At 42.4% G+C, this 22,757-nt stretch overlaps 2 protein-coding genes across 14 annotated transcripts in view; one reads left to right on the top strand and one right to left on the bottom strand.

The window, feature by feature from the left end:
- PWWP2A (PWWP domain containing 2A) overlaps positions 1–22,474 on the top strand; it is a 151,792-nt gene extending 129,318 nt beyond the window's left edge. For 3 of the 12 annotated variants that reach the window (XM_081500570.1, XM_081500574.1, XM_081500575.1), the window contains 2 exons: positions 5,742–5,861; positions 8,253–10,342. In XM_081500570.1, the coding sequence (XP_081356696.1) occupies positions 5,742–5,861; positions 8,253–8,266 (134 nt within the window). In that variant the 3' untranslated portion in view covers positions 8,267–10,342. Of the gene's footprint in view, positions 1–1,001; positions 1,086–2,928; positions 3,076–5,223; positions 5,360–5,741; positions 5,862–8,252; positions 10,343–10,917; positions 10,993–17,887 lie in introns of those variants that run through there. The other 9 variants (XR_014056750.1, XR_014056746.1, XR_014056749.1 and 6 more) reach the window with 6 other exon arrangements.
- Positions 16,449–22,757, bottom strand: part of TTC1 (tetratricopeptide repeat domain 1) — a 48,340-nt gene continuing 42,031 nt past the window's right edge. For both annotated transcript variants that reach the window (XM_081500584.1, XM_081500583.1), the window contains exon 8: positions 16,449–17,065. In XM_081500584.1, coding sequence (XP_081356710.1) covers positions 16,932–17,065 — 134 coding nt within the window. In that variant the 3' untranslated portion in view covers positions 16,449–16,931. The remainder of the gene's footprint in view (positions 17,066–22,757) is intronic.

Here is a 22,757-nt window from a genome sequence, read left to right as displayed (position 1 = left end):
GAAATCTTCAGAAATGTAAAGCATCAGAGTGTGTTTTAGTTTTCTAGAATTTATAAACCAGAAAGGGTCTGGTTTAAATTTGGAAGCTCTTTCTAGATGTGGAACCAGAGATCTAAGATATCAGTGAAACAGAGAAAGCAGAATTGACTTGTCTGAAGCCCATTTGCAGGACTTGACAGTGTTCCTACTTGGATATTATGAGTAAAGTATATAGTAATGAGTAGAAAAGACAGTAGGAATATAGATACGAGGGTGGACTGCAGGCAAAGGAATATGGAACTTAAAATCAACTGAATGAATATATACATTAAGTCTGAATATCTAATGTGAAAATACTGAGTTGCACCCCTATTTGAGCCGGTGGTACTTACTAGTGGTTATGCTGAAGAACACATTTACATTCCTTTATATACATATACATCCTTTTTATATAGAGTGAGTTGGGAACTGGAATACCTTAAGAAACCAATAATTTGGGTCTAAAATTAGATTTTCCCTTTTAAGTTGTGAATTTCTCTATACTTTGTGCTGGACTGGTTCACATTTGTTACTACTCAGCAGAGAAGAGACTGGCAAATGTCTAGAAAAGTTGGTAATATGTAAAGTCAGGACAGTGTTCTGATTTGTATCCAGTGGTGGTCTCCAGTAGGGGATTTGCCAGAGAATTCTGAAGACCCTATTTGTAAGTTGGGACAAATTTACTTTTTTTTCTTTGGGACTGTACTAGTATGGTTGATATTAAAACAATTAAAGTGCCTGATAGAGGGAATGCAGAAATAGAACAGGAGGCTGATGCCATGCCAGTTGTCAGGAGAAATACAACAGCTAAGCTGTCTCAATTACTTTTACCTCGTTGTGACTTAGTTCCTAGGCTCTTCATACTCTATTTGCTTGTGTATGTTTACTGTATACCTTATTTCAACAAAGAGTGAACAGGAATGTTAAAAGATGAAAGCTTTAGCAGTTAATCATAGGGATATAGATGATCTGTGTATTTTTAGTTTTCCAGGATGTCTTGGTGTTTTTACCATGGAGAGTTGATGCTGAGATGAGAAGAGAAACAGCTCAGCTCTTTGTTTACTCAAGTAAGAGACTTAACCTTTATAGACTCAAACAGGGCCTTTTTCCTGTTTACTTTTTTTGTGACTTTAGGTGGAACTCCTTTCTTCTCTTATATTAATAGAGCATTGTAATTTGCTGGGATTTTATTTTTTTGGTATTTAAAAACTCATTAAATATACCTAACCCAGTTTACCATTTTAACCAGTTCTGTGGCATTACGTGCATCCACATTGTTGAGCAGTCGTCACTACCATCCATCTGTAATTTGGTTTTGGGTAGAAGTCTTCTAAGTTTGGATGGTATTGTTCTGGCAGCCTGGTTTCCAGCATTCCTTCCTAACCAGCCTACGGTCCTGCACTGTGCTAGTGGTGCCCATTTTTAAGAACTGTAACTACCTCTTGGTAAAATTTTTAAGCAATTAGTATGACTGTATTCATCAGAGTAGGTTTTGGGTTTAAACCATCCCTTCCTAATGACAAACAATTTTGTGAATATGAAAATCATTTAAATGATTTTAGTAATGGAATTAATTAGTTTCCAAAACTTGGTTTACATGCCATCACACTCTTTACCATATTTTCATAATATGGGTACTGTTTTTCCACTTTTTATGTCAGTACTACTAATGAAAAAACAGATATTCCTTGACATAGGTAGATAATTCTGTTTGGAATTCTAAGATCATCTTGTTTGCCACACTCTGGTAGGAAATAATGAATTTTTATATCCTGTCTTAAAGTCCATCTTGGATAGAGTCAGGTTTTAATGCATCTAATTAATCTCTGAAAAAACTAATAGCCAAACTTGAATTTTTTCTTATACGATCCTATGTCATGCTAGCATAAATTAAAGACTGGTTGTGGGGATGTGTAAAGGAAATGAAGAAACCAGACTCAGAAGTTTCCAGGATTTATCAAAACAGTGAATTTGAGTCAAATTCTCACTGTTCACTGAATAAATTAGATGGCTGTAGTATATGTAGTCTAACTTGTGGGCCTTTTGTTTTAGACATTTGGGTTTGTGAAACAATTTCATAAAACTTTGATATTGAAAACTGGCCAGTTCTAAAATTACTTGTCTTTAAGCTTAAACATATATATTCTTTTAAGTTTTTGATATTTGTAAGATCTCATTAAAAAATAATTTGAAAACACAGCCATTATTTAAGTATGGAATTTTCCTTAAGAATGTGACAGTTAACTTCCTTTTATTGACTTAGAAATCTTAAGAGCGCTTTTATTGCCAGAACTGTAATTTAAACCTCCTTATGATTTTTTTCTATCCAGTGCAGCTATCTAGAAGTAAAACTAGGTACCTCTAGTTACATAGCCAAAGTGTTAATGGCTGTATTATAGTTTTTTTCATGTAAACTAAACTTGTAATTATAATGCACATTAAGTTTTAGCAAGGGCCTTTTGTTGTTTAAATATTTAAGATAATTTTGTAATCCTTGGTATCCCTCACTTAGTTGTCTGCAGCACAAAGATTCACTTAAAAGCTACGGAAAAATCTTGATAAATGTGCTCCCGAAGTGAGCACAAAAGCTACTGAAAAAGCTTGGAAGGAGTACATCCCCATCCTCTCCCTGCCACCCCCACCCCCACCCCCACCCCCACCCCCATTCCCCCAGGTACTTTACCTATTTATAATAGGCCCCCCCCCATTGCCTGGGGAGACTTCCTTTTTTTTTTTTTTTTGAAGATGTGAGAGGATCATCCTGTTGAGTGTAAATGATAGAAATGGATACTTATGAGAATATAACTTGCCAGATGCAGGTGAGCTGGAGTGTTTGTTAACATTTTGAGCTAATAGTGCTTGGTATCAGTCTTTTAATTGAGCAAAGGATCGTTCTTTTTCACTTTTCAGGCACATGGTGGAAAGTACAGGCTCTTGAGCTAGACTCCTAGGCAAAGCCTGACTTGGATCTGCCACTTCCAAGCTGTGTGATCCTAGGCAGGTTACTTCAGTGTCATGATCTGTGAAATGGGGAGAAAAATAGTACCTCTTCAAAAGGTAATTGTGAGAATTTAAATGTTCAATGCCTGGCCATAAGACCTAACATAAATACTTGCTGTTGTAACTACCACTTTCTGTATGTGGCATAGAAATTTCATTCTGGTAGCTCTGGATAGTATCTTTCTGTAACACACATGCAGTATAAACTTTTTTTAAAAAATGTTAAAATTTTCTTGTCTGAAAGTGAAGTCGCTCAGTCGTGGCCGACTCTTTGCGACCCCATGGACTGTAGCCCACCAGGCTCCTCCATCTGTGGAATTTTCCAGGCAAGAGTACTGGAGTGGGTTGCCATTTTCTTATCTGAAAATCCCATTAATCATAGTATGATCAGATACCTAAAAGTGGCATGATCTGAGTAGTCTGAACAGTCACCTGTGGAGAGCAACTGGGTTGGAGGTCATGGAGGTTGTAGTGAGAAGTCCATGAACATTGCATCTCTTGAATAAGCTTCAGACACTTGTGTACTAGTTACCAGTCACCATCTCAGGCCTTCAAAGGCATGAGCAGCGTCTGAGCTGGCAGGGCTCAGTGGGGCAGAGGTCCTCTTAGGAAGACTTTCCAAAGGCATTAGAACCACAGAGGTATACTTGTCAGCTTTTAAGTACCATAAATGAGCATTTTTTGGTTTTCTTGTTTTCCTGGAACCTCAGTGTTTATTATTTTAATTTTGCCAATTAGTGAAAAAGTGGACATTAATTTGAACATTCCTTTTTAGTGCCACTGGTATGATTGAGTAGGAGATTGTTTCCCATTTCTAGCAGGGAAATACCTCACATTCCAAAGGCCTTGATCTGTGTGTGTTGTGGTTGTATTTTCCAGAGGGTAGTCATTTCTACCCGCGGCTCATTTTTGAGGTGCTGTTGTTTACCAACCTGTGATTTCCCCTCACCATTTAGTTTTTAGCAGGGAGTCCAGCTGGGAGTGGCACATCTTGGTGTGAGTCCTGGAATGCAGGGAAGAACTATGCAGTTTGTCTAAAACCCTAAAAAAGAACTGGTTAGAAAAACAGCATTGAGGCTGAAAAACCAGAATGTCTATTGTAAAATGCTTTTCCTGGTGGTTCATGTTGCATCATGCTACACTGTATTAAGAGAGGCAGCAGGATGTATGTAATTTTAGTTCTTTAGTTTTTAATTCTGGGCTTTGCTCTAAGAGTGTGACATCTTCTACTTCATCCCTTCATGTGCTCTAAAAAAAGGAAAATCCTTATCCTGTTCTGGTGTGCCCCTTTATGTCTTTGCTTGCATCCCAGGGAGTAGTTGCCATCGTTGCATGTAAGCGTTTCTTCTTAAAAGGGACAAAATAAGTAATTTCCAGTGACATTCCTGCCTTTCATGAGGTTCTCCTTCTATTTACTACCTCACTGTCAGGGTTTTCTGGTTCTTCCTAATGGATCCTGTGTGGTCAATTCTAAAGAAAAACCTTGAGACCCTAAAAGCACTGAGGGGAAACGGAGCATTAGCATAAAAGACTCACAGGCCAAGCTCTGTGGACTGGGGTCTTGCATGTTAATATTTTACACAGCATTTCTGGGCACTGGTGGGGTTAATGCATAGGGTACGATTATTCTTTGATGCAGCTTTTTGACCCTCCTCCTGCCTAGAAGTGAAAAGGAGATTCTTTAGAATGATTGTTGAAACCTAAGTCTTACCCATGGAGGGAGAGGTTCAAAAGATAATTCTTTGTGCATTCATATTTCTACTTGTGTGACTGCTGTTGGGTTATAGCTAATAGTGTATTTGTTTTCCCATAAACAAAACCGTAAATAACCTCATTATTGAACCTCATTTAAGAAATCTGTTTTCTTGAGTTAAAATTCAGTAAGTAATCATGTTTATAGATCAGGTGTGTAAAGTTTCTTGTTTTTCAGTATCAGAAAAGCCTTTTTTAAGGTTTTGATTAGCTACTATTTCTGATTTAGAACTTAAAAATATTATAGGGACTGGACATTATCTAAATCAGTGATCCCAGAGTTGCCTACACTGACATGATACATGAGTTGTTTCTTATACTGTACTTAAAGTAGGGAAAAAAGGAAACAAGCAAATAGGTTAATAAAAAATAAGGCTTAACAGTAACCCGTTGCTTAGTGTTTGGTCTCTCTTAAAGCCTCAGAGAAAGCTTACCTTGTCAAACCTATTTCAGGCAAGTGTGACCTCACAGTAAGTTCAGCTGTTGAATAGTACGCAGAGGTGCCACTGGCGTTACAGAGAAGGGGATTCAGGCAGTTTTGGCGATTCTTCAAAGCGGAGTCTCTGAGCTCGTTAATGATATGATACAGGTAGGGATGACAGCTTTGGCCCTTGTTGAATACTGAGACGATCAGGACCAATCAGGACTGTTTCACCACTAGGCTAGTACAAAATTTTTGTCAGGAGAATTAAACCGTGAGTTAGCTTTGGCGGGCAACATTTTCTTGAGCCTTAAGGCATTTTGTGGCTCAACTGACTTGGGCTGGAGAGTGCCCTCTCCTGGCCAAGACTGGTGTGTACACACCTCAAGTCTACCAGCGCTTCCCACTGTGTGAAGCCAGCAAGCTATCTAGAATAAATTCATTATGAAAATTCAACTGAATTTTAGTCTATTTTTATTTTTTTTTTGGTAAATGGATGAAAAAGAACTCAAATGCTCTATTTTTGTTAACTTGGTTTTTTCTACCATAGGTCTCAACAAATGGCAGCTATTACATCAGACAGTGACGAGTCCTGCTGCTCCCTTACAGTGTCTGACAGACCACTGTGGATTCAGACTGGGAGCATTGAAGTTAACAGTGAAACGGGCAGGTCTGTCTGTGTTAAGCCCTGCCACAAAGTGAAGAGGGCATCATGTCATCACTTACCATCCCTAAGTAGATTAGGCTAGACGTAAAAGAATGCACTGGTTCTTTTTCCTTTGTTTTCATTGACCTTGGTAGCTGGGTGTACCTCATATTTGGTGATAGTTTTTGTGAGTGAAAATAGCTTTCGGTCAGTATTACTTGTTGTGTTAAAAAAGAAAAAGAGCCGCCTCCTGAGCACTTCATGAATGGAGAGGAGGTATCTCCTAGGGTGGGAGAAGCTGGGTGTCCAGTTGCAGAATTATGTCAAGTAGCGACTGAGGCTCCACAGAAAGTCAACTAGTGGACTTGTCTTTTCTCAGTTTTTTGTCTCTTTTATATTCATTACTTTAACTATTTAGTCATTATTTAATATATAAGAATATGTATCTGTATACGAACATACACAAGTGAATTAAATCAACCTCAAAACCATTGTCATTTACATAAGGCAAGTCAAAATTCAAGACGGTGGCGAAAAGATAATGCTGAAGTACAGCTGTAATCTATTTCTTCACATTTAGTAAAACCTCCTTGGATAATGCACAAAAAGCTTCTTTGGGACTTTTGTACGGCAGGAAGGGCTTAGGGATTTTTGTCGTCATGCTGCTTTTGAATTTAGGATCTTTTTTTTTTTTTTTTTTGCTTCCTTGAATTAATGCTACTTAACTCTGCTGTTCGAAGCTAGTGAACAGCTGTAATTAGGCTGTATTGTTGTGTATGAGCTGAAATTTGCAAACCAGGTCAGAATGGCACATTTTGGATCAGACATTGTGGCTGGGATATTTTGGACTCTATATATTATATAGGAGTCTTAGGTACTGGTGACCCCTTGAGGGAATAGCATTTTCAGTTTTCTTCATCTCCCATAGGAGGAGTAGTAAGCTTCGATCCTTGGCTTTCTTGCCGACTTGAATAGGCCTAAGGTTGAAGCCAAATATTGAGAGTCATAAATAGAAATAGAATTGTATACGGAATTGGCTCTTTACCTTTTTTTCTCTTTCAGTTTATAAAATAGGGATATTTACTTCCAAATTTCCATGAGTCTAAATTTATTATTATCATATTAGTGTTAATAGTCTTAGAAAAGAAAAACTTTTCTTAGCTCAATGTTGGATTTTAAAATCATGTTAATGATTCCATTGCTTTAGTAAGCATGGACTACTGTTGTTTTGATGTGTGCAGTATTTATGGCTAGAAGTAACTTTCTATTGCTTGAGAAGAAATGTGATAGAATGCCCTGTGAAATTTATAAGCCTTGATCCAGTAAGTGAATGAAGCATGGCAGCACTGGGAAGTTTACATAAGATCAAGAGTGCTATCAAAAAATGAGAACTACGCCTACTCTGAAATGTTTGGAAGTCAAATACTGGGAAGGATGGGGGTGGTTTTCCCTTTTTGCTTTGCCTATTATTCCACTGAAGATACCATATCTTTGGTTTAAAAATACATTTGACAAAAAGTCATCATTCTTTCCACAGATCACCTCTTTTGGAACTCAAACCCTTACTGGTACTTAGGCTTCCAGGTTGGAAAGGCAACTGTAGAGGGTTTCAGTGGGATTGTACCACTTCTTGGGATCAGAGCGAGGTCGTAACGTTGGGCCTTCTGGTCATGCTCCTTAGCAGTGATTTTGATAAGCCTCGTCCTGTATAAATATTCTGTTCAGAGTCGGGCTTTCTGGGAGGTACAGCGTAGAGTGGCTCTGCTGGTGAAACAAGGACACTGTGGTCAACGGAACCAGTTGTCTTCTAGCTGCAAAACAGTACTGCCGATGCCTTTGGATGCGCTGTGTGTCTACCCCGGGGAGGCCTCCTCCACCCCTCTCTCTCTCTGTTTCGCTCTTAGATGTGTGTAGACAGTGTCATCTGCAGCAGTTTTTACCTGGTTTTGTATATAAGTTTGCTTCTTAATCCTGTAGGTAGCCTGTGCTAGAGGAAGACTGCTGGTGTTTCATGGTCCACAGCGGCAAAGCTGACTTGCAAACTTTTATATTGTTACTTGTGAACTGGCAGCATAAAGAACAAACCAAGATCCCCCTTTTATTAGGCAAACATTCACAAAGTGTTGAAAAATGCACTCAAGTGCAGATCGACCATGTGAAGGTGACAACCATTTTATTTGTGTTGGAATTTGGCCAGATATACTTTAGAAGGAATAGGAATGCTTCTGCTGGTTTACAGTGGCAGTAAGTTGTTTTCTCAAAAAAATGCACACTGGTCAAATTTAATTGATTTTAAGTAAAAAATCAGGTGTGATCCCACAATCTATATAGGGCTTAAAAAAACAAGGACGTCATTTTTTATCATAATTACTTGTGCTTAACTACATTTTCTTCCTTTTCTTTACTATATTTCAGCACAAAGACATTAGCAGGCTGCTGGTTTCATGGACCTGTACCACAATGACAGAACACCAGAGCATCAGGACTGAATGAAATTGGAGACTCAGATTTTTAAAGCTGCACTAAGAAGTAAATGTTCAGGCAGTGGTTAAAACCAACAGTCTATAAAGAGGCACTTGCAAATTGTGCTATATTAAACTGAAGAAAAGGTATTAGGGGAATATTTTATTAAAAAAAAACTATTGCAATAAATTATGCATGAGATGAGGAGGAAAGTGATGTGAAATACGCAAGAACTCTTGAATTCTATGTGTGAAGAATCACTGACAGTACCTTCTTTTGAACGTGAAGTTCTTCTCACTACAGTTTGGACACGCCTAAAAGGCACAGATGATGACAGAAATGCTGAATTATTTTTCATATTAAAACTGCTTTCTCCAAGGTTTACCGTTAATCAGCTCAGAAAAGATTATCTAACATCCTACTAAAAGGATGGTAAAGTGTCCCTACACCCCACCAAGAAAATTTGGATCTTTTCTTTAATAAAGCAGGACTATATTATCTTAAATATACATTTGCTTGTTAGAACATATTAAGATGTATTTATTTGCCACCAGTATTTAATATTTTCTGCACATTTTCATAACTACATTCTTACCTTTCAAATTCTGACTCCAAGTGGATAGGCTAGTGTCAATCTTGGAGTGAAAACATACTCTAGGAGCTAGTTCTTAATCCTGCTGAGCTGGAAAGGCTTTATTCTCCCTGTCCTTACTGATTTTATTGAGTTCACAAAAGGTGGTAATATCTGAATTTTGATATTGACCTCTCTCCACAGAGAGCCCCTCTTTCTAAGTGCAAGAATTCCTCAGAGTGTCCGATGGGACTTGATCCTGGGGAACAAGCAGCAGGAACCATAAAGACGGTGAAGTTTTCATGCATAAAGTATGAATTCTTATTCACAGAGACCATGTTTTATCTATGAAAATTACACACTATAAAAAACCTTACTTTTTCTTTTTTAATGAATGGAGAAAACATTGAGAAAACCAGATGAACTTGTTAGTACTACATTTTTAAGGCATTTTATATTTGATGGTGCCGTACTTTTAATAATATACCTGAAGTTTTTTAGTGGCAATACTGATTTATTTTTTAAACCAGAAAGATAATCCATATGTGATTACTTAATACAAAAGGAAAAAAATGCCAAAAATAAAAATACAGAATTCATTTAAAGCAACATAAATGATATCTGAGCATTTGGCTTCAGTGCTCAAACTTTGCATAATCTTACTATATGTGTTTGGAATTACTTATTAACCCCACACTCAGGATTAACACCAAGTTCTGGGTAAGTTTTAGAACCTTGAATGTACCAGCTAGGATCTACAACTCTAGAAAAGGTAGGCAGTCTTGCTTCTAGCAAGTTTAATGCCAACCCTAATTACGCTGTAACTGAAAGTCCTGATTCCATTCTAAGAGTGTCTTTATGGAAAATTTTTTATCATGAAGTCACTGTACATTTGATCAAGTCTGAAAGAATCAGCTCAGGAACTGCAGCAGCCGGGAGCTCTAAACACAAGCGGTGCCCTGCTCTGGCCCAGAGCTCAGGCTGGGGTCCCTCTTGTTCTTTCAGATCCGTAACCCAGCAGTACCACTTCAGGCTCACTCCAAGAACCTGGTAACTCCCAGATCATAGCAGATTGTGCATAATCAAAACTTCTAATTGCAGAGTGATGGAAGTGACGAGGAAGTGTAACATAAAGGCAAAAAGAACTGGGAGAGATCAGGTTTTAAGTATCTAAATATTTTTTATGACAGTTCTCAGTGGTGTTTGTTATAAACCAGACTTTCATTTTTTAAGAAATGAAACTTGGTGGTATTTAAAATCTAGACATACCATGTTTGCTATTTCACCTTCTTTAGTTGCTTAATATTTAAGCTTTGCTTCATGCTACCTTCATCTGTATTTCAAATTTTCACAAGCCTATTTCATTTTGTAGACTTGAATGACAATTGTTTCTCATCTAAACTATGCTGAGACCTAAATGTTAAAGAATGTTGTGTAACATATATTCAATAAAGTCTTGATTTTTTTAAAATTTAGTTATTTAAAAACTATTTGTTTACAACTTAGGAGTTAAGTTTAAAAATAATCTTTAAAACCTAACATTCAACCACTTATTCTTTAGGAAGCTGTTTTTAAGTAGCACTGCTTCCTTAGGAGAACCTATAGTTTTAATCACTGGGAGATTTTACGGGATGTCTTTATGACCAAGGATAGAGGAAGGGAAACTAGCTTAATAAGGAACTTGTGCACAAACATTACTGTTTTCTGATTGCAACAAATAATCTACCATTCAGAGCCAATATCTACTGTTGGGTTTGCCTTAATTTCAAGTAGTTCTACTCTTATGGATAAATGGTTGCTTCTTTAAAAGCGGGGTACCTCCAATCTGAGGTCAAGTGTTTGACCAGGAACACTCAGTTGTTAGGAAAAATTAGCCTCTGGATACCTGCCAGACAGCTGAGATTTTTTTTTAAGGTTGATCCAGGAACTACAGTCAGGTAAATTTTTTTTTTTCTTTCATTTAAGTAAAGCAATCCTTTAGAAGGCTGCCTGTTATTCCAGAGGATATACACAGAGTCTTTAACTGCAAACATTCTCCCATTTCAGTTTACCTAAATGAGTGTAAGAAGGAAGCCACTGGAGTGTCTCCCTGGGAATGCTGGCATGTCACTGCACATAAAAGTAAGCCGTTTTCTTGCTTTTATATGTGACAGCTCATTTCTGCTCTTTCAAGTAATGATTCTTCCCTCAGTGCTTTGAAGAGAGTATACTGTAGGTGTTTCTTAAGCATACTTTTCTCTGGTGAACAGCACCCTGCCAAACCTTGGCTTATTTACAAAAAAGTTTCATCGCTTAACAATCCCTTTGCTTTGATATCAAGAGGGTGATGACCTTGGGATGAAAGAATACAACTCAGGCATTCTGTGCCAGAGGAAGAAAGAGCTGGCCAAACTAGTGGCTAGGTCATTGTCCTAAATGGTTAATACTTCTAGGATTAGCCCTTCATTGCATTGTGGAGCACGGTTTTAGAAGCAACCTCACATATAGGAGGGAAAGTGAGTGGATGATATTAGGATGATGCTTCTATCTGAATAACCTGTTTTACTCAGTAAAGACATGGATTTTAATCTTTGTTCTATCAGTTACCTTATTGACAGAAGAATCACTTAGTGGCCACACTGGCCAAGATGAGGTATGGAAAATAGGTGTCTCACTCAACTAGCTTGAGTTCCTATTCAGCCAAGGCCCAAAACACAGGTGACATCAGGGAACTCTATAGAATAGTTCACTCAGGGAATAATCTTACGTTTCTGAATTCTGCCTGTGCCCAGTGCCTGTGGATACTGAGCAGACAGCCCACACCTGTAATCTAACGGAGGCAAATGGATTCAGCAATGGGCAGTGCCCTGAGGTAAAAAGGAATCTGACGTGTCCCTGACCTAGGAAAGCATGGCCAGGGGCTTCGGTGAGACACAAAGCGACTTCTTTAAAAGAACGTGCTTCCACATAGCTGCTTTCATGCCGGTAGAAAGGGAGCGGCTGGAAAAGCTGCCTCCTGGCCTCTGGAGCCAACTGAGAATCCAATCACTCACACAGCTCTTGGAAATAAGACTTTGTCTCTCAGCTAACTCCCTGAGGTAGGTAGCACTGCAGATGACAGCATATCTATTCTGGGCAGCCACACTATCCCTCAACAACAGTCCTGTGTCCTTGAGATCAAGTACTAAAGAGTCCTCCAACGGCTCCATCCTTTGAAATGTAAACAACTTTCCTATCTCACACTGTTTCCTTGCTTCCCAACCCTGGCCTCCTCCTCATCTTTAGTTCATGCTTGCTGATTTCTGACTTGGAGGGCACTGTGTGCCTGGTGTGATGGGGTGGGGTGTCAGATGCGGACCTCCGCTGGCACAGCACTGCACCTGGTACTAGGAGGTTCCACTGTCTGCAGATCTGGCTCCTCACACCTGGAACTAAAGGCTTCCTGAAGAGCATCTGGGTTGATTCCCTTCACATCTGTCATGATGCCTGATGTTGGAGGAGCCCCAGTGCCTGATTTGGGGTTGCCATCTGGGTAGGCTGTATTTTTCTTTTTTTTTTTAGCAAGGTAGAACTAGCAGCTGGGCCTCAATCTCAACCACAGATTATTAGCTGTGGGTTTCCCTGGCAGTGGGGTGACAGGCTTTGCCGTGCTTTAGCTAAGGCGGGAATGTGAAAGGAAGCTGTAGGGAGTTGCAGTCTGGCCGAGAGAAATTCTCAGAGCTTACTCCTAGCTTGCAGCCCTCAGAGGGTTGAGAAATTAGAAAATGGAGTATTTTTTTAATCCTAGAATATTTCAAACATCTGTAAAGGCAGACTAGTGTAAGAAATAAAGCCCATGTACCATCTTTACCTTAAAAAATTACTCACAGGAAGACCGAAATTTTTGATACTCTGAAATATGAAAACATCCTCACTAGTTTCCATAAACTAACCTTCTCATTAGTTTCCTTGATTGCCCTTTGGAAGTTCTTAAGCAGTCACTCTGATGTTCATGGGCTGGCTTGTAGAGTAACCCATTTCTCATTTTCAGGAGTACTAATGGACTCAGTCTAGTGTGAGCTGAAGGCTGCTCTCCAGACAACAGGTAGTGACTGGAAACCGCCATTCTCTGCATTAGCTGTGTAGCTTCCCTGAAGAAAGAGAATTTCCAGCCACTTCTGGTGGAATGTTCACATATCAATGCTTCCTTTTGTAAAGGAAATCCAGATGATAGAAGGACTAAGTTGCTTACTACTGAAGTGCAGAGAGGGGCAGGCTGCAAAGGATGAGGAACATCTCACTGAAATTGCTTCCAGGAGATTTTTCCTAGGGTGTGGGCATGTGTTATCAGGTACACAGGATACACCCATAGGAGGCTTAGAGGAAGATTTCAGTGCCTTAAGAAGTAAGGCAGGGTCGAAAGTGATCAGAGAGCAACATGGACAGGACTGTGGGCTGGCAGTGACCCCAGGGCTGCAGGCTCAGCAAGACTGAGCTCTGGTAGCCCTGGGCCTTCCTTTTCCACAGGGGAGCGCACGCAGAGCTGACGAGGAAATGCGTTTCAGTTGCTGTTGGCTCCTGTCCAGTGTGGTGTCTCAGATTTACACTCTGGTCTTGGAAGGTTATTGGGTCCTGTCCTTTAAAGATCCTTCTCAAGATTAAAGCCGCCATTAACTTCTTTCCATCCTCCTTGGCCTCCTATCATAGCCTTCCCCTTTGACATTCCAAGTTTTGCTAAACCGGTTGTAAGGCAATTTGCAGGTCTGCTCATTAGCTCTTGGGAACAGATAACCTTCCAAATACACCTTCTAATTGGGCTTAGATTTAACAGCCACTGCTAGCTCCCCATTCCACTCCAGTACAACCCGAGAGTAACATGCCTCCATAAAGTCCCTGTGCCTGGTCTTCCTAAAGCAGTCTGGATTGAGAGCCTGAGAAACTCAACCACAGGCTCAGACACCAGCACAGAGATCGAGGAGCACCAGAAATAACTACCAGGCGCAGCCACACCTCCTCAAGCAGCTCTTGATCTTCCAACTACACAAAGTGCTGTAGGACTAAACAAACATTCACACCTTTGACTCTACTTGAGAAACTCTGGAGGTCCAGTGTGTGAGGTCTTGTCATCTTACTGCAGCTCAAACACAGGCCCAGTGCTGCAAAGTTCAGGTCATAACCTAGCAGGCTCGGCCACTCCCTGCCTCAGCATCTCGGCATGCGGTAACATTCTCTAGTCCAGTAAGCACGATAACTTGATTAAGTTATGTTATCTGGGCAGTGGGTCAGACAAGGAGCAAAAGGATAGGGAAACAACCCAGCTGCAGTGCTTGTGATGTAAGAGAAACATAGAAAAGGAGTTTTTAGAAAAAGGCTGTATTTTAAGAATAGGATTTAACCATACTTCAGATCCATGATGTGTGCAAAATGAACAAAATCCACAGTACACTCTGCACAGAAAAACTACCATCCAAGTGTGACTGTAACAGAGCCAAGCCCTGGGTAAGCCTACTGCAGAGGCTCCCATGAATGAAACAGCTGCTCACGTGAGAACCAGGAGGTGGCTAAGACATGTGGACACAAAAATAGAGAACACAAGGTGATCTGGAAGATGGAGGGGAGCATGAAACCAGAGGACAAGCTGGGGATTTCTCAAAGTCTCAAGACAAATCCTTGTAAATATCCAAGATGCAGAAATGAAAATATAAAAATCAGGAGGCATTATGTTTACAGGCCAGGGTGAATGATCACCATCTGAGGATATTCTACGTGGCTGCACAACATGGGCTCGACTGGCTTTAAGGGACTCTTCACAAATGTCTTTTTAAGCTTCAAAAAACAAATAAACCAACCAACATAGGTACTAAATAAAGAAAGGCCACAGAATCTAGAGACGTTTGGATAGAATGATTGTTCACACTGAGACCACTTCTTGTGGAATATGCTTTAACAACAGTTTACTAAGTTTCTAGTAAAGCAGTAGGTGCTACTAAAAAGATAAATATGGCCCTTACCTTCCAGAAGCTCACGGTCTATTCATGGAGGCAGATAAGGAATAAGTAATACTTTTAAAAATGTGTTTGAGTCTTCAAGGAAATTCTAGGAGATCCAAACTTTTTGTGATCCACTGCAATGTCACTGGCATAAAAATAAATGTCACAGCGTGGATTACCTTAGAAGTCTATTCTGGTATACCTTTTTTGTGGGGTGACAAAAGCATCACAAACTTTTAAATCATACATCTTATAACATGAGGTAAATACAGGCCACCATAATCTGACAAAATGACTTTCAAGGTGGTCCAGGTCTCCCCAAGGGTTCCTGGGACCCTTTCAGGTGTCGACGAGGTCAAAACTTTTCATAGTGGTTATGAAATAACTTATTAACAAAAAATAAATTTTGTTATTTTAAAGGAATATTTTTTAAATTTCTATTTTAATTTCTATATAAATACTGATAAATATCAAAAGATTAGTCCACATAAATCAAAGTGCTCTTTAAATTTTTTTTGCTTTATTTTTTTGGCAGCACAGTGTGGCACGAGGGATCTTAGTTCCTTGACCAGGGACTGAACCCATGCCTCCTGCAGTGGAAGTGTGGAGTCTTAACCACAGGACTGCCAGGGAAGTCCCCTCCTTACATTGTTCTGAGCGTGGAGTAGTGCTGAAATCAAGAGGTCGGTGGAGTGCTGGGCCAGCAGGGCACTGTTGCACAGGAAGCATGGACCACCACTGGCTGGACCATGCAGCTTTCAGCCAAGGTTTCTGTGCTACTTGTGTGATTTCTCACACACCTTCTGGGAAAAATTAGATGCCAGATTTATCATAAAGACAGCAAAGTAAATTAACCACATTCTTTTTCTTTCTCCCCTTCCCCCTTATAAACTGCATGAAAAATTTCATTTCCATCTAGGAGACAGGACTTCCCTGGGGGTCCTGTGCTTCCACTGCAGGGGACATGGGTTCAATCCCTGGTTGGGGAACTAAGATCTCACATGCTGCCCCTGCCAAAAAACCTGGGAGACAGGCTTAGCAAACCACAGAGTGTGGATACAGCAGATCATTCCACTGCCTAACAACACACGCTATGAGGCTTTGAGGAACCAATCAAAAGAACAGCACAATTCTTAACACTGGGAGCATGCCTACTGCATGTCACTTACAGAATTATACGTGTACTTCATTTCTGACATAAAACCTGAATGTCACTGCCTTTAACACTTAAACCATAACGATCAAAAGCTTTTCACCAGCATTGAGGATTAGAAAAAACTACCTTTGAAACTTCTGGGTTCATGGAATCTTTTCTGGGATTCACATACCAGCATTCCTAAATGAAGTTATTTTAAGTTGAAATCACTAAGACTGGTACTTGGTGAAAAACACTGATTTCGTAAGTATCAGCACAAACCTGGAGAGGCCCAAGACAGCTTGTGAGATGGGGTTTCTGAATCTTAGTATGTGGTGGACGCTCAGCTCCTCCAGATCGTCTTCAAGGTGGCAGCTAAGGCTCTGGGAGGACTAGACTCCAGTAACACTGCTCAAAATCAACACCGCCTCCTACAGCCAGGACGCCTTCTGCTCTAGCTGTCATTTTGGGGACAAAATTCACAACCCAGCTCAGACTGTCACAGAAAGCATTTATTACAGAGGAAACCAGGAGATGCTGGAGCCCACGCAGGGTAGTGTGCGCGATTGGAGTGAGGGGACAGCAGGCGGGGACCCCATCACGCATGGCCAGGTAGTCTCTGCCTGGCAGGTTTGCTCAGCCCAGGAGACTCCGGCTGGGTTTTTGTTTGTGGAGCTCAGGGAGGTGAGTCTAGATAAGCAGGCTTTCTCCTGGACAAAACAAAGGACAGCCAGGACCAGGGCAACAGCAGCACAGACATCACTGTAAAATGGAAATCAAATTAGGCTCACTGTATCAGGAAGTGCATTTCACCCTGATCGTAAAACAAGGGGGAGAAGGGAGTGCTGGGCTCTATGAGACAGCCTGTCTCTGAGATCAGATGCTTTTAGAAGTTAAACACTGGCAGGGCCTTGCCCCTTGCTAATACAAGCAGCACACAATTTCCAAGCCAGCTTTAAAAGCTATTGTTATCTTTGTTATCTGTTGTTATTTGGATTTTGAACAAAATTGATGGAGTAGGAGCCAGTAGAGGAATCCTGTTTGATCTGGAAATTCTCTGTGGAGAGTCCAAAAGGCCGGAGAACCAAGTTCCCAAGATCTTTTAGTTTACCTGCAACGTAAAAGCAAAAAGTCCAGTAAAAACAGGGAGTCGGCAGAAGGAGGAGATTCCAACTGCCTTCCTATCGGACTACAAAATAGAGTATCTCTCTGCAGTTAAAGAAATCCCTGCTTTTAAAATTATGAAACCCTCAGCCCCCAAAGTACCAACAGCAGAGCAGTCATTTCAGTGCCATCCACCTGAGCCATCGCTCGCACAGATGAGCACAAGGGGCCCTGCTGGGACAGCAAAGCTTCTTGGCCACGCCGGCCAGAACCCCCAGGGGACAGGCTCTCTGGGCTGAGTGATGCGCTGCTGCTCTGGGGACTGAAGGCCAAGCCTGGTCGGGGGGGGGGCTGAGGCACCTCCAAGTCTGTTCTCCATGAAACAGCAGAGCCACTTGCTGAATCTAATTCCACTCAGCAGATTTCTACTGAACCTGGGTTGAAACTCAAGAGCCTCCTGCTTTTCCAAGTCAAGTCTCAGCTTCCAAACCAAACTCATCATTTCTGGGGAAATGGGAGATCTTGTTCTCCTGCGCAGCTCCATCAACCTCAACAGCCTAGTTTCCCTCCCCTAGTCTCGGGCTTTCTTTGTCAATCACCAGGTGAGTTCACGTCATAAAGTCAAATGAACACACACAGCATAAGATTCTCCGTGTAAGAGGGACATGGAGCTTATACAAAAGTTGGGAGTTTTCAAGACATTTGGGAAACTGGGATTTGTGGGGTGACAGGATGGAATATTTGAAACTAGGGTATTTTAGAAAATCTTGGCTAGGATGGGTGAATACCTATTTCAATCATTTCTAAACTGTTCTAATTTTTCTTGCAGGTCTGCTTCCAGTGGAGAGAAGGAAGAGGGTAAAAGAGAAAGAAACCCCTGCTCATCAGAGGTACAGGTTCCTTCTCACCTTGTTGCCTTTGTTGGCAGCTTTGTTGCTGAGATCTCTCACTTTGAAATAAATCCCAGGTAAGGAACTTAAAGATGCATGCCTTTAAATGCCAAGGCCTCTCCTGGGAACTCCTGGAATGAACTTTTGCACTCAGTCTGAGATTTAGCCCCCAGAAAAGCTCACCATATTCACAGAAACCCAGACTGATCACTCTCCAGACAGGCTTCCCAGACCCGGAACACGTGCTCAGTGCCGCTGATGGAGGAACAATCAGTGCACAGGCCTTGTCCCCGCGCACTGGGGGCAGCACAGAGAGGCCCAGGGCGTGGGGCAGGAGACGGATGCGTGACTAGGAAGCCAGGAGTCAGGGCCTCCCCAGGAGAGCGGGAGTCAGCCAGAACTCTGGCAGTTTGTCTGTCTTGGGACCGAAGAAAGAGGACAGGGAGGGAACCAAACATTTAAAGAAGCCCAATAAAATGTCACTGCTGGCACAATCCTTGGCTCCTCTGACACAGAGTGAGTGAAGCAAGGAGGTGCCTGTCCCAAGGCTCTGGACTGTCAGCCAAGCCCGGGGCCACCACCCCGGGGAAGGGATCATTGCATGTCCACGTCCATGGCCAGAACAACAATCTCCAGGGCAAATGTGTGTATCAGCTGGTGTCTACTCCAGGAGGCGCTGGGATCTAAAGAGTACGAGTTACTCTGGTGTAACTTCTGAGATGCTCAGTCTAGCGAGCAGACACAGATTGGGGTGAGCCCAGAGGAGCCCCCAGGCCCGTGCGGGGGTGTGAGGCAGGCGTTTCAGGAGGGCAGAGGCTCTGAAGGATGGGAGCAGGTACTGAAGGTGGTGAGGAGGCCCCTGTATCTTGGAGATGGCAGTGAAGCCAGGGCACGAGTATTCACACTGCAGACAGAGTGGAGCTGGGGACCTCAGCATGGTTGATTCCACTGAGTGGCAGCCAGAACGCGCACTTCTCCGGTTGCAGGGCGCCTCCACGCCAAGGTCGCAGGTCCCACGGCTGTTCAGTCAGTGACCGAGCTCTGCAGGACAGAGCAGGGGCCCCTGTGACAGGCGGTGTTGGCTCCCCAGTGGCTTTGCTGAAGCGTCCCCGGGACTAACCTGCAGGGCAGGACTTCTCTGACCTAGGTCCCTGCTCCTCTCGGGGACCTGACGGGATCCCAGTCACATCCAGTTCCCTCTCTGCTCACTTCCCCGCGCAGGTGTTCCCTCCAATAAACCCCTCATATTTCTAATCAAATCTTGGCTTCTGTTTCTCCAAGGTCCCAACCTAACACACGTGGCATCACTTTTTCCTTTTATTCTCATATCTCTGCCTTCATAACATTCCACAGCAGCTTGACTATTATAGCCAGAACAGCAGAACAGAAGATGGGAAGTCTGCCTGCTGAATAGATAATGCACATAAAATCCCTGGCAGGTACCAGACATGTAATAAAGACACATGATTTAACAGTCTCCACGTAAGAAAGGACCTGAGGTTACCTGAGTTGAATTAACCAACATGTACCAACTATGTATGTGCAGTGGGGGATGCAAAGATACGTGACACTGTCTTTACACCAAAGCAAGCTTCGGTCTGATGGAAAAGCACACGCCCACACAAGCCAGTTCACATGGAGCTGAGATGTAAAATGCTCTGAGAGTCAGTAAGCAGATGATCCCCTCCAGCTTGGGCAGGGAGGAAGGAGACCTGGCAGAGCTGTGTATGTGAATCTGCATTTCAGTCACCAAAGACAGGCAGGACTGCAGTAGTCTGAGACAGAGGGCGTAGGCAGTGCAGGCAAAAACGGATGGAGACAGGTGGGCAAGGGAGGACAGTGAGTCCACAGGACTGAAAGGAAGGCGGGAGGGTGTGACCAAGGCCACTGATAGTTGGAGAACAGCTTTCAGTGTTAATAATGCTGTGGGGCAAAGTGAAGAATAAACCCAAAGAAGAGAGTCTGGAAGCGGTTCTGACAAAGAGCTAGTGCAACATTACAGGAAAGAGGCCATTTATTCACGGAACAAACAGCTGATGTCTATCCTGTCGGGTAAAGAAGCTCGGAAGTTAGGGGTATGGAAGTAACAGACACAAACTACTATATATAAGATAGATAAGCAAGAAGATACACTGGGAACTATACCCGTTATCTTGTAAAAACTTCAAATGGTGTATAATCTGCAAAAATACCAAATCACTATGCTGTACACGTGAAACTAACACAATGGTGGTGATGGTTTAGTTGTCAAGTCATGTCCGACTCTTTGCGATCCCATGGACTATAGCCTGCCAGGCCCTTCTGTCCGTGGAATTCTCCAGGCAAGAATACTGGAGTGAGTTGCCATTTCCTTCTCCAGGGGATCTTCCCAACCTAGGGATAGAACCTGCCTCTTCTGTACTACAGGCTCTTTTTTTTTTCTTCTGCTGAGCCACCTTGTAAATCAACTACAGTTCAATTTGACGATGCTCTAAGATCAGCGTAGGACCAATGAGGACATAAGGAAACAGAGCCCAACATTAAGGTAGAACCAAGCTGTGATGTCTGCACAATTCACCCTTACTGTTTACGATGGTGGTCGAGAAGCACCTTCAGCGAGAGCAAGCTTTCGGCACACGCTCACACGCTCACAGGCTTCCTGCTGCTGCTCAGTCAGGCTGGACTCTCAGAGACGCGAGCAGCTCCTCCGGACCCCAGACAGGACCATCTGCCATCTGGCCCATCTCCCACACTCTCCACTGGCTGCCAAATTTCACCCGCCCCTTATCTGGGCAGTAATCAATCAGGTTCCCTTCTTTTCACTTGTAGCAAACCTGGCACCACCACTCAGCCTGAACATGTCCACATGTCCTTAACTGTAACGATCTCATCTCTCAGACCAGATCCCATGGCAAAGAGAAGAGTCCAAAAGTGCTTGGGCTCAGACAAGAACACTTACGACTAGAGATCAAGGCTGGGCACTGGATCCAGTTCTGATAAATATTAAATTTCTGTGTCTGCAAGCAACACTGTATTATAATAAACCAACTGACTTGTTATACATCACTTCTCTTTGGAGATAGTGACTGTGCCGTAGTCAGGAGAGGCGGCAAGTCCGTTTGTTTTCACCTCCTCAAGATCACTGAGGCCTGGGCCTCATGGAATACATCCTCTATTAGGAGAATCAGACTGCACACAAGTGAATCCTGACACTGCACTTCCTCTTCTGAGGCAGGAAACTAAGCCATGCAACTGACTCCTAATTTCCTCTGAGCAAAAGGCAAACTAAGAGACAGCACAGAATACAGAAAATAAAATTTACACCCAATTCAAATGCTTATATATTAGCTCCTGGGTGAAAGTGGAAGCTCAAAGAAGCCTTACCAAGAACTAACTATCGAAGCAGCAGGAGTGATCCTCCCGAGAGGAGGAGCTATGGCAATAGCAACCAGGAAATGAGGCCCCAAAGGGAGGGAGGGCACTGAAAACCCAAAACTGGCATTCCCTACTAAGGGGCACAACAGCAACGTGGAACTGGCTGAGATTCTCTGGTGGGCAGATCACACCGCATGGCAAGTGCACAGTCTGAGGTAAGTACTACAGAGTGCAGCAGGAAGAGAAATGTGGGAAAGGAGCCTGGATTTCCACACCCACATGTATGGCTGCAGCAGCTATCAGGGACAGTGACAGGCGAGGGAGCGACCTGATTCTAGGACCCTGAATCACTTGCACAGAAGCACTTAATGCATAGGAATAGTCAAAAGAACCCTTACAATGACATGAACAAGTTATCTCTAGCTCCAAATCTCCCTTTTTAACATGGATCATACAAGATGGTATTCTTAATTTAGTTCACAAATGCACACTCATTAGGATGCTAGTGGCCAGGAGCGAACACCTGAGTAATAACTTCAGGACTCAGAGGACTGGTAACATGTTCCAAGAAGGTGGAAGGAGGGGATGGTACAAGTGGAAAGCTGGACTGGATGATGAACGAGGCCCCCGTGTGTGCCGAGCAGCTGGAAGCTAGTGAAAGGAAAGCAGGGTCACTGGCGCAACACCTCGCCCACGGCTCTTGACCTTTGAGGGAGTCAATGAGTTTCATGTCCAGTTCTAGGTTTTCCAGGTCAGGACAGACTCTCAGCTGAGGTGGGAAGACAGATCATCCAGAATGGGTGGAACAGAAGCTAGATGCTCTGTCCAGGGCATCTTTCCCACCTCATCAAACCACTGACTATACCCTGCAGTCCTTTTAAACCTTATGTTCCCTGGCTACAACAGGGAGGCTGTCTTCCCAGAGAAGAGGGCAAACAAGTAAACACTCCAGTGACTGACCCCTTTCCTCTAATCTAACGTCAGCACGATCATCCTCTCTGGCAAGGACTGTGGCACTATGACCAATGGCCACTCCTGTTCGAAGGATGACATTTACAAATGATAGGCTAAGAAGAAAGGAGCAAATATGTTCTACCCACTCATAGTTTCAATTAGAATTTTTTTCCCAAGGGGGGGGTACATTTCCAACAAAAAGGAAGCCAAGTTACAGAGAGAAAAGGAAAAGAAAATCAAGAGTACTGAACAAACTAAAAGTCATGCAGTCCACTGCAAAAAGCCTGCACAGGACTTCTAAATAAGTGACATGGCTCTGCGCATCTGGAGGGACCAGCCTCCAAGGATCTCAAAGTGCACAAATCAAAGCTAGTTCATCTGTAACGAGGAAGGAACACACCAGGGAAGCTCATACAATGCTGAGAGTGACTTCTCCCTTTAAGGCTCTCCTATGCTAGATGACACCAAAAAGCAGTATTTTATTCACTATCATTATATTCA

The sequence above is a fragment of the Giraffa tippelskirchi genome, chromosome 6 (assembly GCF_054371585.1).
Source record: "Giraffa tippelskirchi isolate mGirTip1 chromosome 6, T2T-mGirTip1v1.2.pri, whole genome shotgun sequence".
Classification (NCBI taxonomy): domain Eukaryota; kingdom Metazoa; phylum Chordata; class Mammalia; order Artiodactyla; family Giraffidae; genus Giraffa; species Giraffa tippelskirchi.
The sequence above is the reverse complement of the archived record's forward strand: the minus strand, read 5'-3'. Positions and strand labels throughout refer to the sequence as shown.